This window comes from Crinia signifera, chromosome 2 (assembly GCF_055691185.1).
Source record: "Crinia signifera chromosome 2, ASM5569118v1, whole genome shotgun sequence".
Lineage (NCBI taxonomy): Eukaryota > Metazoa > Chordata > Amphibia > Anura > Myobatrachidae > Crinia > Crinia signifera.
The window spans coordinates 222,500,639-222,518,339 of NC_139218.1; the positions used below are offsets into that span (position 1 = coordinate 222,500,639).

Sequence of the window (17,701 nt, forward strand, 5' to 3'; positions counted from 1 at the left end):
CCCCCCCTGGGCATGCAGGGACATGTCTGCTGTCAGGGACAGCAGACATCGTCCCTCTGTCACTGCGTCTCTAGACGCAGTGACAGTTAGAAGCCATGACGTATATATACGTCATGTGTCGGGAAGTACTTCCCGGCCATGACGTATATATACGTCAAATGTCGGGAAGGGGTTAATCACTGACACATTTTAAAAGATACACAGATGGAGCTAATTAGCTCACGTGATTCTGTGAGGAGACCTGCAAAACATGCACTGTTGGTAGCTCTCGAGGACTAAGGTTGGCTACCCCAGTTTTAGAGTCTTTGGGGAAGGCTTTTATTGTGTACACAAGCCATGGTTGCCTACCTGACCCTCTCCATGAGGGAGAAAATGCTCTGTTCCTGGACTTACCTGGTAATGTATGATTAACATCACCTGCGGTGAAACACCTTTCTCAGCAATTAACTAGCTCACTACAGGTGGTGGCAATCAAACATTACCTGGTAAGTCCAGGAACAGAACATTTTCTCCCTCATGGAGAGGTAGACAACTAGGACACAGGCTGACCCGAAAACGTATAAGCGCAATATCAGCAATTTTTATTAAAAAAAAACTTTGCACATGCGCAAAACCTGTATAGCGTGGCTGTCCCCGAGTAGTAATGGTGGTGGGACCCAGTGCAAACATCGAGAACGCCTTTTAAAATGTACCATTCGGTGGCAGCAAACATCGGGATAGCACCATCGAATTAAGAACCAATAACAATGATCGATGTTTTTTTTAACTAACACATTCCGATACCCATTCCTATGCGGGATGGGGCTCAGGATAGTAGAAACAGCATTTAATTTACATAGCTGGGGGATACAGCATGGAACAGATTCAGGCTACATGATGACATAATCATGAGTCGACGGTGTTACTGCGAGTACCAAGATGGCGTCATGACGGAGGCTTAAGTACAGCAGCTGCGTTGCGAGTAGCAAGATGGCGCTGTTGTCGGTGACCAGGAAGCAGCGATGTCTCACGGGCACAGCCACGGTGGTGGTGGTGGGGGCTGCGGCTGTGGCGCAGAGCGGGCTGAGGCCCCGGAGCGCGGCTTGGAGTACGGACTGTACCAGAAGATTGACCTGCATAAGCTGCAGTGCTTAAACGAGAGCCGGGAGGGCAGCGGGAAGCTGGTGTTCAAGGCCTGGGAAGAGCGCGCTGACCGGAGCCGGGTGACTGAACCTTGCCTACATGCGTGTTTATAGTACATACTGGCGTAATTTCAGCAAGTACATACTGCTAGGTAGGGGAGAAAACACAATATCTGGCCTGGTGCAGCTGTAGAATAAGCCCCTCAGGCTTTTTCTGCAGCAAGCTATAACTCCAGGTTACTGTACTGTCCTAAACATGGCTAACTCATAAAATAAAATATATACCTAATCAATTAAACTTAAAAAGTACAGTATGTGATAGATAGCAATCAGGTGTCACTGTCTAGGATTTAAGTTGAAGAAAGCGTGCACGGTTTATTGCAATCTGGTACTACATGTTTCGAGCTACAATGCCCATCCTCCGGGATCTGTGCGGTCCATACTGGAAAGCACTGGGTAAGAACCTATGTGGATATATATTAGTACTTGTTTAGTTTCACGGCGCCAGTTAAGTACTTAGCGTAGTGTCCCTTTCAGAATAGGCTTTGTGTTCCCGCGGCAGCGTAGTGTGTTCTGCGCGACCAGCGTAGTCAGTCAGAAGTAGTGTGAGCGTAGGCAGTAAGTGTTCCTGAAACACCCCCCACTATCCACACCAGCACTTCACATGTATTCCGTGTCCCCTCGCCACACTATATAAAATCAACTCCACGCCAACATGGATAGTGGTGGCATGAAAAGGTCGGTATTATGCGTAACGTGTCCCCTCGCGGGGCTCGCCATGCTTCGGGCTGGCGTGGATAGTGGAATAAACAAGGTTGACAGCTGTCAACCTTGTTTATTCCACTATCCACGCCAGCCCGAAGAGCCCCGTGAGGGGACGCGTTACGCATCCTATCAACCTTTTCATACCCCCACTATCCACGTTGGCGTGGAGTTGGTTTTATATAGTGTGGCTGTTTGCCGGGGTGTCTACTTTAGACGTCCCCTTTGTTAGCGGTGTGCCGAGTTGTCTATTTCTATTTGGATCTATAAGTGCCACAATGACCTATCAGCGCTGGGCTGCTGCGGAGTCACTACGCTAACAACGTAGTTCAAGGCAGCCTATGATCTACACTGATAATGTAGCGCTGCTGCCGCGCTACGCTGATAACGTTGGCATGCTGCCAACATTCAAACCTAGCGTAGCGTACAGCTGGCGCTGTGAAACTAAATAAGTACTATACACACACACACACACACACACGTAGGTGAAGGCACTCAACGGACTTTGTACTGACTTAAGTGTAATTTCTTCACATACAAAGTCCGTTGAGTGCGTTCACCTACATGTTTATTCTACATCTTGACAACAAAGGAGTGCCGATCCCTGGACTAACTATATATATATATATATATATATATATATATATATATATATATATATATATATATATATATATATATATATAGAGCGAGAGAACTGCGTCAGACCCTTGTGTATAAGGGTTGGGGTCATTTGGTCTACAGCAAGTTGGTCGACAATCATTAGTTCAACACAGTTAGGTCGACATGCAATAGGTCGACAGTGTCTGGGTTGACAGTCAAAAGGTCGACATGGGGTTTTTCACGTTTTTTTTTTTTTTTTTAACCCGAATGTTGACATGGACACCATTTCCAATGCACCGCATCCCCTTGCATTGCTCACTATGCTTCGGGCACACTATTTTATTTTCCCACCACGCCTTAGTGGATGGTAAGGCATGAAATACCACATATCGGCTCAAAAAACAGTGAAAACCCCCATGTCGATCTTTTGGCTGTCGACCTAATGCTTGTGTCAAACTAATGACCTGTCAACCTAGACCAATGTCGACCTAGACCTGTGTCAACCTAACGGTGTCGAGCCAATGCTTGTCGACCAACTTGCTGTAGACCCAATGACCGTTTTCCATGCATAACATGCTTCCCTGCGTGATGCCCCGGGCCCCGCCTACAAGTCCGCCCACTTCTTAAATAGAGTCGACTAGTTGACATCTGTCACTATCATCTTGAAATGCTAACATTAAGGGTTGCCAGGACGTCACATAATCAATGGCTATACTACACGCACAGTCATACATGGTAATCCTCATCAATTGCTGCCAGGCTGTGTACCGTTCTAGCAAGATAAATCATCAATTTCTGGGGTTAAAGTGTGTATTACAATTATAAAATCAGTTTCCTTTCAAATCAAGGGGGTAACGTTGGTGTATCTAAATATATTTTGTGGCAAAAGGTAAAAAAAGGTCCCTGACCCCCGATCTAGTGTGTATGGGCCTTTAGGTGTGAGGTGGCCACAGCTTTTCCTCATTCAGAGGTCTCTTGTGCTGGATTATTTGTGTCTAAACCCAATGCCTTTGGCATCAGAGATGCGGCCTTGCATCTCTAGTACTCTCAATGCGAGCTGCAAAATTGAAAGAAAGATAGGGTACTCTACTGCTCTTGGAGCGGGTTGGGATCATTTGGTCTACAGCATGCTGGTCGACATGGGAAAAGGTCGACATGGTTCCAGGTCGTTCGACTATGTCGACAATCAAAAGTTTGACATGGGGATTTTCACAGGTTTTTTTTTTTGGCCCGAATGTTGACACAGTCGACATGGACACAGTTTTAAGTGCACCGCATCGCTTGCTGCGCTCGCTATACATCGGGCACACTATTTTATTCTCCCACCACGCCCTAGTGGATCGTAGGGCATGAAATACCGCCTGACGGCACATGTCGGCTCAGAAAACAGTGGAAAAACCCCATGTCGACCTTTTGACTGTCGACCTAGACATTGTCGAACTAACGACCTGTTGACCTTGAACTATGTCGACCTAGACCCATGTTGACCTTTTCCCGTTTCGACCTAATGACTGTTGACCATCATGCTGTAGACCAAATGATCGCATCCCCTTGGAGCACTTCTGACACCAGGCATTCTGTGCCATATTTTACTCTTTCTTTAGGTGTAACGTACAAATTTTGATTACCATTTCTCCATCAGCCTCATAAGCTTGCTAAAAAAAAAAATTAACCCTACATCTAATAGAGCTAAAGGAGAAATGTAAGTCACCAAATTTAAGTAAAAAGTAGAGGTTTATATACTACATTTTGATCTAGAGCTTTTTTATTTTATTTTACTGTATATTAGTTTTTTGTTTGCTTTTATAACTATTGATTTTATTGTAGCTTTTATTTGTTTAATAAAATAGCATATGCATTTATACATGGAATGAGGTTTTTTTATTTAATTATAAATTCCTGCAAACGTACCTGTATTTATGCATAGACTTCTCAAAGTGGTAACCAGAATTGACATTTACCATTAATACAGCAGTTAATTCCTAAAATTGGGCTCACATTAGCCGATATGTGTACCGAGCAGTGGAACCTGGTGGGGGTGCAGGCAGCAAGGGGGAGGGGGGCGGGGTGAGCAGTCTCCCCATGCTGCATTTTGCTAGCCATATCCTCTGCCCTGCATGCGCAGGCCTGATTTCAGCATGAATCGCAAAAGCAAATCTTTCTCTGATTGGCAAAACCACGTCCTCTGCAGGTGGGGCAAATGTAATGTGGCATGCACCCCATACTAAGCAATGTAGGTTAGCACAGATCACTCAGCACACATCACTTACACACTGTTAATCGTCAGCAATGAGCGATCTGTACAGACCAGTGTTGTCATGGCAATCTAACTAGATTTATATGGCATGCAGTATAAATCTATTCACAAATGGCGGTGGGCTGCTCGTCGCTGGGGGGGGGGGGGGGAGAGCGGGCGGTATACACACAGAGTGATCCCTGCTTAATTTCTATGCAATGTAATCAGATTGCAAATAGCCGTGGTATACCCCATAAGATGTGCAGAGAGATTTAGATTTGGGTGAGGTGCTCAAATTGAAATCTAATTAGTTGTAATTTAAAAATAAAGTAGACAGTAAAACTCTGCATGTTATATTTGTTCCACCTGCAGTGCATATGGTTTTGCCCATTAGAGAAAGCTTTTGTGAACCATGCTGAATCAAGCTTATAGTGCGTACAGGTACAAGCCTGCAGGGACTGGAGCCTGCAGGTAATGGGCAGGGCGCAAGCTATACTGCGTGACAACGGCCGGTGCGCCAGGGTATGACTCACAAGATCCAGCCCTCTGCAGCATTCAGAATTGGCATTCACCTGCCGGTTCCAAGCAGTCCAGCAGCTGCCCAGTGCAAGGCTGAAGCTGTCCTACCCTTAGTATAGATGTTAGCCAGCTCCTAGGACAGAGGTAACCCTGCAGTGGGCGCGCTGCACAGCTCCAAATGTATCCTGTTGTGAACAACACGGGTGCTGCTGTACATGCAAGTGCACCTTTAGAGCTTGTGAGCTTTAGAGCTTGTGTATACATTAGACAAAGTGCACGAAAATGTTGTTAACTATGGTCATGTTTGTGCATACCTTTTTTATTTTATCCTATAACCAATGTTTGCGGCTTCCAAACATAAAATATGTCGACAAACAGAAGAGAATGATGTCCCTCACCACATAACGGAACCTAATAAAGACTTATTAACTCAATTTATTTAATTCAATAAGAAACTTTTGGCTTAAGGGTTACATGAAAAAAACTGATTCTCTGGGGCACTGTGATTCAAAACATTGTGGGAACCACTGCACTAGACAACATTTAAGCAATACTGGGCAATAAAATAAGTGATTATAGCTCATTTTAGTACTGCTGAGCGATATCGCTCATTTTATCAGCGTGTGCGATCCTGTGGGTCCTTAACGCCCCCCTCCGTCTGTGCATGAACAGACAAGGGAGAAGATCAATAATGACAGCAGCCTGGTCTCTGATATTGGAAGTAATTCCATCTCCCTGATGAAGTTTAAAGCTGGGTAAATGGGGGGGGATGTTTGACATTCAGCAGAATATTCAAAATTCAGGGACATTCCCAGGTTGGCCCCTTTCACACCAGCCTAGTGCCTACATTTTGTATTGTGAGGGGGAACCCACCAGCTCCGTGTCTCCAGCAGTTGGGCAGTGAGAGGGGCACCTGGCATTGAAGCGGTGAGTGGCAAACACGTCAGCCAGCAACCTGTGAACACTGGCTAGCAGGGTTGAAATCCTGGCACCTCTGTACCGGGATTTTGGCCCGGGGGCATTTCACAACGCTAGTGCCGGGTTCCTGGGGCCAACCCAGGAATTTTGTCTGGTGTGAAAGGGGTATAAGTCCAAGCAGGGACACTTGGCTGGGAGCCACAAGTAAAGGCTAGGAACACTGAGACATGTTGCTTATGTTTGACTTTCTTGCCAGGTGATTAGTCTCGTGCTCTGAAACATGAGACTGATCTTACTGCAAGGCATCAAAGAAGCCTGTACATGTCTTTATTTATTTATTTACAGTTTCTTATATAGCGCAGCAGATTCCGTTGCGCTTTACAATAGTGATAAAACAAACTGGGCAACAACAGACAGACTTGGAGGTAGGAGAGCCCTGCTGCAAGCTTACAATCTATAGGGATATAGGAGGGAAACACAAGGACAGGCACCAGTAATAGCATTGCAGTCTCACCAAGTTCGTGCAGAAGAGAGACGCAGATCTTTTGCAGAGCGGAGTGGTCGAGATGGGAGATATTTTGTGATAAGTAAAGAGATATATGCTGGTGCAGTATGGTTAATAGCTTTCTATGCGAGTAGAAGTGTTTTATATTGAATACGGTAAGATACAGGCAACCAATGGAGGGACTGGCAGAGTGGATCAGTAGACGAGCATCTTGCAAGGAAGATCAGCCTAGCAGAAGCATCTAAAATGGATTGCAGTGGACAGAGTCTGTTCTTGGGAAGACCAGTTAGGAGACTATTGCAATAATCAATGTGGGATATAATGAGTGCATGGATAAGTGTCCGGTTGTAGAACTAATATTTTGTTTCCTTAGTTTGTAGAAAGTGATGATGATGAGGAACTACTGTTTAATATACCGTAAGTATGTTTTGTCAGCTTTGTACAATGCATTGTCTTTTGTTTTATGCACCCTTTATCCCTTTAAGTGATGTTGCCATGTATCTGATATCTATCTTATTTGTTAGGTTCACTGGCAATGTTAAACTAAAAGGGATTATCCTTATTGGAGAGGACAGCGATGCACACCCTTCAGAGATGAGATTGTGAGTAATATCAGTTACATATTGTATGAACATTGTTATACTTTTGCTACACTTTGCATTGTGACTTCTCATTTATACAGGATTTTTTGACATTCGATCTTATATGACTGTATAAATATACAAAGAGCTTAAATGTTGGTAAAAATGTATGGACAACAGTTTAACCTCTTTTAATCCTTTTTTTCTCCTTAATCCACTGAGGGACAATTGAGACTGCTGGGGTAAAGATGGTGATGTATGGAGCCTGGCACTTTGAATCTTAAATTATTAAAACTCCTCCACCTCTATAGCCCATCTGACCTCAGCCAGGTGGAGCCAGGTGTTTTCCCCAGGGCTTCTAATAAGCTAAAAATAAGCCTTGCCTTCCCTTGCTGGACAAGTTACTCTTCCTTTTTAGGGTATAATAAATAAGGATATTTTGGACAGATATATTACATAGCATGTACTTAACATATTGATGCTGGCCTAGGTGTGTACAGCATGGCCTGGCTGGTGCTGACTAGAGTAACCTTTGTTAATCCACTGTCAGACACAATTGCATATATACCAGCAGGATTGCTTTATCTGTATTTAGTCCCAATAACTGGAATCCTCATTTGCTATTGGTGCTAATAGTGTTTCTTCCAATAACACTCACTGTATGCACTTCATGTACTGACCAAGACTGTTCATTGTTTACCATGTTTGTGTGCATATGCTAATGTCAGAAACATAAAATGGTGATGTATACTATTATTTTTATTTATTTTTCTTCACCAAAATTAATGTGTGGATATTTAATGTTCCATGAATTTTTAAACAATATATTACTAAAATAGCATAATTATATAAGTTATTGAAGACTATATCTGGGTACACACTGTTCTATATATCCTCAGATTAATTGAATGGCTGATATACACTGAGTGGCCAAATTATTATGACCACTTGACACTTATACGCAGATCAGCCATAACTTCACGTTGTTGCAGCTAGAGGGCGAGATAGATAGCTATAAAAAGGGAATGCAGGACGAGTGAAGAATCAATTGCAGTGTTGCTTGCGAAGAAATGGACAAAATTTTTTAATTTACTGAATTTGTACAGGGGGATGATTGTAGGCACTTGAACCATCGGAACCAGTATCAGCAAAATGGCTGCACTTGTGAAGTGTTCGAGAGCAGCATTTATTAATGTTTACAGAGAGTGGACTACCAAGCAGAAAACCGAGTCTAAACGTCAGGCTTGTGGTCGTCACAGGCTACTGAATGCTCGATCTGAAAGGAGACTTTGCCAGAGGTGTCCAGTCCAACAGAAGAGCAGCAGTACGTCAAATTGCGGGGAATCTTAATCAGGGAGCAACTGCGAAGGTCTCTGAATGAAATGTTCGCTGCACAATACACCGTATAGGCTACGAAAGCCGATGACCTGTTTGAAAGCCTCTACTGTCTGCCTTGAACAAGAGCAGACTTCTCCAGTTCGCAAAGGAGCACCAGGATTGGACAGTAGATGACTGGAAAAGGGTTGTGTGGTCCGATGAATCGCGTTTTTAATTACACCATGCAGATGTCAGGGTGCAAATATGGAGAACACAGCACGAAAGCATGGACCCCAACTGTATTGCCACAACACTTTAAGCTGGTGGAGGCAATATTATGGTTTGGGGGATGTTTTCTTGGCATTGTATAGGTCCTTTGATTCATGTGGAACAACGTCTAAATGGCCAGGGGTATTTAAGTGTTATCGCAGATCAAGTACATCCTGTTATGTTAATGGTGTACCCTGCCGCGGTTGGATACTTACTGCAGGACAATGCTCCCTGTCATAAAGCTGGCATTATCCGCAGATGGTTGGAAGAGCATGACAGAGCCTTTACCCTGCTTAGTTGGCCTTCACAATCACCAGATCTCAATCCAATTGAGAATCTGTGGGATGAGATCAAACAGGCCATCAGGCAGCTGGATCCAGAACCATCAAATCTTAAGGAATTGAAAAGTGCAGTTCATCTGATATGGTCTCATACAACTTACTAACTTCTCATAGAGTCCATGTCAAGAAGAAGCCATGCAGTATTAAGGGCAAAAGGTGGCCCAACATTGTATTGAGGGGGTGGTCATAATAATTTGGCCACTCAGTGTATATCTCAAGCAGGTCGGCATGTGTGTGTATACCCAGTACAGCTAGGGTATGTAGTCCAGACCCCCCTTCCTTCAATATGTATATAATGTCAGCCAGCGGTGCATCCACCAATAAGTCAGTTTAGTGTTTAATTCGCTTGAATGACCAAAACGATATAGATATAGCTATTATATACACGTTTGTGTAGATTTGGCACTCTGGATGAATTAATAGTCAGTGCCCGGGGTGTCCTGTCCACAATAACATATACAAGGACCTTTTGCAATCAGCAAAGAAGAGACGGCACTCCACGGTAATTTCAAATGAAAACTTCAGAGAATTTCAGTAATACATTACATTGCAAATGACTCCATCAACGTTTCATGGCCCACCGGCCATTTCATCAGGATGTGGTCTGTACAAGTATAAAGTGCAGGTGCAAGGAAAGTGACAAGCATAACGCTTGCTTACCTGTGTCTTATAAGGGATGCAAAAGTGAACCAAGTCCGTCACCGAAGGTTGCCGCCTGCCTCTCTAGTCAGTGCCGGTGCCGCTTCCGGGTCACGTAGTGCCGCCCTCCTCCCGGGCTGCGTGTATACGCTTCCTTCCGGGTTCGGTGGCATGCACGCACTGCCGTATTGCGTTCCACGGCAGACGCCCTCTAGCGGTGAGGGACTCTTGTGTGCTATAAAGTGAATGGAAGATCAAGGGGAAAAATCTAAATAAATAAGCCCTTGAAAGAGAACTCAGTGGGTATATGTAAAAATATATATATGTGTCACTTTTTTAAGCCAGCACCCTCCTGACCCCTGAAGGGCAAGTCATCCACTGCGGTGCCCAGCCAGAAAATGATAATAGGCAGCTCCAATAAACGGCACCCAACGGGTTTAACAGCAGAAATACTGGTACTTGTTTCCTAGCACGGCGACACCGATTAGCATCGGGGTGGTTGCGGCGGAAAAATCGCGTCGGTCGCATCGCATGCAACCAAATCGCATGCGATGCGATCGACGCGATTTTTACATTGAATCAAATGTGAATAGGGTCCCTGGGACCCTATTTTACATTGGATTAAATGTAAAATATTCCCCAGACCCCCAATTTGTCCCCCTCAACGCCCCCCCACGATTGACGCCAACCCGAAGCGTGGCGAGCGGCGGCGGTGCGTGTCCTCCGACCTTTTCATACCCCTACTATCCACGTCGGCGTGGAGTTGAGAATATAAAGTGTGGCGAGCGCAGCGAGCCACCGAGCCCGAAGCATGGCGAGCGCACGCGTAAAACTTCACAGGTATACGCGGGGTTCGCCACGCTTCTGGCTCGCTGCGCTCGCCACACTTTATATTCTCAACTCCACGCTGACGTGGATAGTAGGGGTATGAAAAGGTCGGAGGACACACACCGCCGCCCCTTGCGGGCTTGCTGCGCTCGCCACACTTTGGGTTGGCGTCAATTGTGGTGTGACGACGGGGCCATATACAATGTGAAATGGGTCATATTGGCCCATTTCACATTGTTTCCTATGTGAGATGGACTTAATCAAGTCCATCTCATCTTGTTCCATTATAATGGCACAAGAGCGACGCGATGCTCCCCATTTCAATGTTAAAAAATATTTGAACATTGAAGCCTATGGCAAAATCGCGGGCATCGCGTCGGGGGCAATGTTAATGGCCGCGACCGACGCGATGCCTGCGATTTTGGCTTTGCCGGCAAAATGGACCTGATTTCAAAGGAAATCGGGTCCATCGCGGGCATCGTGTACCTTAACTTTAAGGTACACGATGCCCGCGATTGTGGCCGTGCTAGGAAACAAGTACCGAAATACTTCACGCAGACACCAGTTTGTGCAAGCTTTCGGGTACTTTTATTCCCCTTCTTCAGACGGCATACAAAAGACACATACAAATTACAATGACAAAGTGCTCACCTTATATACCATATAAGTGAAGGCAGCATGCGGCTCGAGGCGGATATATATATATATATATATATATATATATATATATATATATATATATATATATATATATATATATATATATATATATATATATATATGTGTGTGTGTCAGTGAGTCTCTGACACACTGTCATCTGCTGTCAGAGAGTGAAACTACATCTCTTTCTCACACATGCACGCACACACAGAAGGTAGCGGGCTAACTTTTGAAGCTTTTGTTTGAGCGGGCATACTAGTAGAAAGATAAGTAATGATAAGATGTGGAACAAGGTCCGATCAAAACCGAATAGATATAGGCAGAAAGATGAACATAGCTAGCAGCAGGAGAAGCACAAACACAACTTTTAGAGCTATGTGTGCAAATGCTAGGAGCTTAGGAAATAAAATCCCAGAACTAATTGCAATAATGACAAGGGATGAACTGGATATTGTGGCTATTACAGAGACATGGTGCAATGAAAATCATGACTGGGACATAGCTATACCAGGATATACTTTATTTAGGAAGGACAGAATGGGAAAAATTGGAGGAGGGGTTGCAATATATGTGAAAAAATATATAAAGACTACCTTAATACAAAGTATTGAAGTAAAAACGGAGGCCCTTTGGGTGACCATAGAAACAGGGGAAAAGGTGATTCTTCGTATAGGAGTGATCTACAGACCACCAGGTCAGGAAGAGGAACTAGACAAGAGCCTATTGCAGGACATCAATAAAATGGCATTAAAAGGAGAGGTGATAATCATGGGAGACTTTAATCTACCTGATGTAAACTGGGAGCTGCCTGTTGCAAGTTCCACCAGAAGTAGGGACATACTGAATTCCTTGCAAGGAGCATCCCTCCAGCAATTGGTGAGGGAGCCCACTCGTAAGGACGCAATATTAGACTTAATACTTACAAATGGTGACAGAATATCTGACATAAATGTGGGTGAAAATCTGGGATCCAGTTACCATCAAGCAGTATGGTTCAAAATAAAGACAGAGACTGACTCATCGAACACAAAAACAAAGGTGTTAGATTTTAGGAAGGCTGATTTTGTAGAGATGGGAAACTCTGTAAGGGATTCTTTGGCAGATTGGAAGAACTTGGAAGGAGTGCAGAATAAGTGGCAAAAATTAAAAAGTGCAATTCTAAAAGCAACAGAACCTTGTGTCAAAAGAGTTAGGAAAAACACAAGAAAAAGAAAGCCATTGTGGTTTGCAAAAGAAGTACCAAGTATTGTGAAAGCAAAAAAGTTGGCCTTTAAAAAATTTAAGCAGACGCAGAAGAATGAAGACAGAGGTGTATCTTGTAAGACAGAAGGAGGCTAAGAAGGTAATCAGATGTGCAAAAGCACAGGCTGAAGAGAAAATGGCCCAGTCAGTGGGTAAAGGGGGGAAATCTTTTTTTAGGTATATAAGTGAAAGGAGAAAAACAAAAAGTGGAATAATTAGACTGAAGACAGAGGGTGGAAGTTTTCTTGAGGGGGACAATGTAATAGCAGATAATATTAATAATTATTTCTGCTCAGTATTCACTACTGAAAGAGAGGGGAAGGGGCCACAGTTAAGTTGCAAGTATAGTCAGAAAACTGAGGGAGAGACAAGTACATTTACAGAGGAGAAAGTCCTCACAGAACTCTCAAAACTGAAAGTGGATAAATCAATGGGGCCAGATGGGATACATCCAAGGATACTAAAAGAGCTTAAAGGGGAGCTGGTAAAACCAATAACAGAATTATTCAACCAGTCACTAGCTACTGGAGTATTCCCAGAGGACTGGAAAACAGCGAATGTAGTCCCACTGCACAAAAGTGGAAGCAAGGAAGAGGTAAGCAACTATCGACCAGTGAGCCTTACATCAGTAGTAGGGAAATTAATGGAAACACTCTTAAAACAAAGAGTTGTAGAATATCTCAAAACCAGCAATTTACAGGATCCAAAACAGCATGGGTTTACTGGGGGAAGATCATGTCAAACAAATCTTATTGACTTTTTTGACTGGGTGACTAAAGTAATAGATAAAGGTGGGGCTGTAGATGTAGCTTATTTAGACTTTAGTAAAGCTTTTGACACTGTCCCACATCGCAGACTGTTAAATAAACTTGAAAGCTTGGGATTGGATTCTAAGATAGTTGAATGGATAAGAGCGTGGTTGCAGGACAGAAAACAGAGAGTTGTAGTAAATGGAGTACAGTCAAAGGAGGGAAAGGTTACAAGTGGAGTACCCCAGGGATCTGTACTTGGACCGGTGCTTTTTAATATCTTTATTGGTGATATTGCAAATGGAATTGAGGGTAAAATGTGCCTTTTTGCAGATGACACAAAGGTATGCAACAGGGTAGACACACCAGGAGGGGTAAAACAAATGATTGAGGCTCTAGGCAGATTAGAGAAATGGTCAAGAGAATGGCAACTACAGTTTAATGCCAAAAAATGCAAAATCATGCACTTGGGTCTCAGAAATCCAAAGACTCAATACAGGTTGAGTATCCCGTATCCGAACATCCGTTATCCGAATTATTCCGAAAACCATACTTTCCAGAAAGTGGAAAAAAAAATTTGTTTAGCTAAAAACTCACTGGGGACATATGTAACAGCAGCACTGAGGACATGATATGTAACTGGCACTATATATGTACAAGAAAATGATTGCTTGGCATTCAAATTCAATATCTGAGACAGTACACAAATTTTGTTTCATGTTTTGAAACCTTGTTTTTTGAACAAATAAAATATATTTGTGTGTATTTTATGTGGTAATAAAATATATTTGTGTTTATTTTATGTGTTTATACAGCATAAATGCAAGATACTTCAAAATACATCATTGAAATATTAAAATATTACAAAATATGGAATAATCCGTTATCCAAAATTCTCCTGGTCCCGAGCATTTTGGATACGGGATACTCAACCTGTATAGTATAAATGGCACTATAATGGAAACTACTGAGGAAGAGCGGGATCTAGGTGTCACTATTTCAGGGGACTTAAAAGCAGGTAGGCAATGTAACAAAGCAATGAAGAAGGCAAGTCAGATGCTTGGTTGCATAGGGAGAGGTATCAGCAGTAGAAAGAAAGAAGTAATAATGTCACTGTATAGGTCATTGGTACGACCTCACCTAGAGTATTGTGTTCAGTTCTGGAGGCCATATCTCCAGAAGGATATAAATACATTAGAGACTGTACAAAGAAGAGCAACTAAAATGGTGCATGGCCTACATCACAAAACGTACCAGGAAAGACTAAAAGATCTTAATATGTATACTTTAGAGCAGAGAAGGGAAAGGGGGGAGATGATAGAAACTTTCAAATATATCAAGGGCTTTAACAAGGTACAGGTGGGAGACATTCTTCACAGGAAGAGGAGCAACAGAACACGAGGACATGCACTGAAATGTGAGGAAGTTCAGGGGAAATGTGAGGAAGAATTTTTTCACAGAAAGAGTAGTAGATAAGTGGAATAGCCTCCCAACAGAGGTGGTAGACGCAAATACAGTAGTACAATTTAAACATGCTTGGGATAAGCATATTGATATCCTTACAAAAAATAAGGATCAAATATGGTTTGAGGTAACATGTTTAAAAAAAGGGGCAGACTAGATGGGCCAAGTGGTTCTTATCGGCTGTCAAATTCTATGTTTCTATGTTAAGGTAAGGAGGAGCCTAGTGAATGTTCCATATTTTCAAAGCTTGCAACTTAGATTGTAGTTGTTGTTGTTACTTTATGCTATTAATTAGTATAATGTGTGCCTGAATCTGGTGGTTAAAGTTTAGCTCCACCCACCAACCCCTCTTGCATCTCTCTTTATGATTAGCTATTGTACTATAATAAATGTTTGTTTATAATACCTATATCATTGTCTGTTAGGTTTAAGAACATTCCTCACATGGACTTTGATGATGTTGGAAGGGAACCAGATCAGGTTTTCAGTTTAAATATCGACACTACTGGAGAATTGGAGTATCCTACAAAGTATGTAATCCCCCCCCACCCCAGTATGTAAGTGTTCAACCTTGATAAAAACAGGAATTGTCATCCAGCAAATATGTATTCAATAAATACAAAATACAGTCATGTCTTTGGTAGAGTAATTGGTCAGGTTACTATCAAATAGTTATGCATTCTCTCACACACAGACTTCGTTCGAGAAAGTAGTCCTTTATTTAACATCCATTAGTCATATTCCAGAGATGGATATTTTGTCTTAGAAATGTCTAATTTTAATAGAATGACACCTGGTCCCTGTGCATTGTGCCTCACTCCTCTTAGCATCCAGGCAGAACCCCCACCTTTTGCCAGTAGTGCCGTCCAATATTTTTGGAAGATAATCATAGAAGATCAAAAAGGCTGTGGTAGGTGTGTTCACTATCACTGGTGATTGTGCCATATTTATGAATACATCACAAAAAAGATGGGGTGCTAGATCCGCTACAGCATGGATATTTAGCATGTGGCCCTTTAGATGCTTTATAACTATACAACCCAGCATGCTATGCCACAGTTCTGCTGTTAGGGCATGCAAAACTTGTGGCAGTGCATACTGGAATGTATAGTGCCACACCAGTAGGAGCAGGGCCGGCGCCACCACTAGGGCAGCTCTAGGCATTTGCCTAGGGCGCCGGCACCTGGAGGGCGGCAGTTCGCCCCTCACCCCTGCACTGTGGTACCTGCGTAAAAAAAACTTCTGTCCCCGGCGTCCCTGCTGAGTGCTGGTGTAGGGGTGTCCGTGCCGCCGGGGGAGCCTGCGGCGCTGTTATCGTGTATACGCTTGTCGCGCCCGGCGGGGTCCCTACAGAGCATAGAAAATAACGCCGCGCGCATAGCGCTAGTTATTTTCTATGCACTGTAGGGACCCCGCCGGGCGCGACAAGCGTATACACGATAACAGCGCCGCAGGCTCCCCGGCGGCACGGACACCCCTACACCAGCACTCAGCAGGGACGCCGGGGACAGAAGTTTTTTTTTACGCAGGTACCAACCAAGACCCCCCCCCCCCCCCCGCCCGGCACCGGGGCGCCCCCACCCCGACTCGCCTGGGGCGCTCCGGTGCCTTGCACCGGCCCTGAGTAGGAGGGCCACATGTTGAATATTCCTTCTCTACAGCTATCGTGCAGTGTGCATTGTGAGAATTCCTAATTTAATCTTTAAACATAAGATGATCATATATTTTTTTTTTTTTTTAGCAGTGTAACTTTTGAACTTTATATACTATAACATTGTGGTTAAAGCTTGCACATTTGTATAATTAATTATTGAGAAATATGTGATATGCATGTCATGATTGCCTCCTTCATACAATACTAGTATTCGTTTATTGGTATGCTGGGTCTTCTGTATGATTTTCCGTCAGGCGGGATCCTGGCCGCCGGCATGGGGCTAGCGCAAAAAGTCCCTTGCCGGCTCACTGGGCTGGCCACGCTGCAGGTACAGTCGTGGACCCCCACAAGGGAGAATAGACCCTGTGCGCTGGGATTTTGGCTGGTAGTAATGGCAGTCAGGATTTCAGTGTTGTATCCTGACCACCGGGATCCCTACTGTCGGCATATTAACTACATCCCATTTTCCTGTATGTTGCTATTAAAATAAGGAATTCATTTAAAATAGTGTCAAAAGAAAACTTTATCTTCCATCAACAATATAATTAAACGGACAAAGGGAAACAAAAAATACATCTGAATGGTTTATAGCTTAATTGAAAAGAAAAATAAACAAAATTAAACATGAACTAACAGAACTGTTATAGTATTTATTTATAGACTTCTATATAACTATATTAATATTTAATTAAACCTAATTTCCCTCTCCAAATCTGACATCTGGTCACACTTGTGGACTGTTTCTGTCAAGCTGGACAGTTGTCAAAACCCATCCGCCATGAACTTCCCATTTCAGTTCTTGTTTGTAGAGATATATTATTGTTAAAGGAGTATGTGCTGAATCCGTCGTATGCACAATTAGCTTTGTACAAAGAATGCAGCTATGATTTATACTTGATTTGCTATAACTCTGATCTGTTAGATCAAAATAACCAGTCTTAAGCTGGGTACACATCTATACAATCCCTATTTCTGGCAACCGTTCGGCCGACCGTACTCCCATCGGACGTCCACAAACAAGTGCCGACACGCACGTACACACCTGTACAATTTTACTTGCGACGTCTGATGTACTCCCGTCCAAACAGTCGCAAGAAAAAGATTGTACCAACGTACACACTGTCTCGATTTGGGCTATTGACACGTCATATGTGACCAAAATTATCATAATGGGCTTGGGTTAGGGCATAATTATAGCTGTCACCCTTTTAACTATTAAAAAAAAAAAATTGGCGTGGGGTCCCCCCACAGCCATAACCAGCACCAGGCTGAAAGAGCCGGGGCTGGTATTA

The 17,701-nt window shown here is 43.3% G+C and overlaps 1 protein-coding gene across 3 annotated transcripts in view; it reads left to right on the forward strand.

The window, feature by feature from the left end:
* The first annotated feature begins 950 nt into the window (after positions 1 to 950).
* PITHD1 (PITH domain containing 1) overlaps positions 951 to 17,701 on the forward strand; it is a 22,685-nt gene continuing 5,934 nt past the window's right edge. The window contains exons 1-4 of one of the 3 annotated variants that reach the window (XM_083173813.1): positions 952 to 1,202; positions 7,038 to 7,081; positions 7,189 to 7,266; positions 15,181 to 15,312. In XM_083173813.1, coding sequence (XP_083029939.1) covers positions 1,002 to 1,202; positions 7,038 to 7,081; positions 7,189 to 7,266; positions 15,181 to 15,312 — 455 coding nt within the window. In that variant the 5' untranslated portion in view covers positions 952 to 1,001. Of the gene's footprint in view, positions 1,203 to 7,037; positions 7,082 to 7,188; positions 7,267 to 15,180; positions 15,313 to 17,701 lie in introns of all 3 variants that reach the window. The other 2 variants (XM_083173814.1, XM_083173815.1) reach the window with 2 other exon arrangements.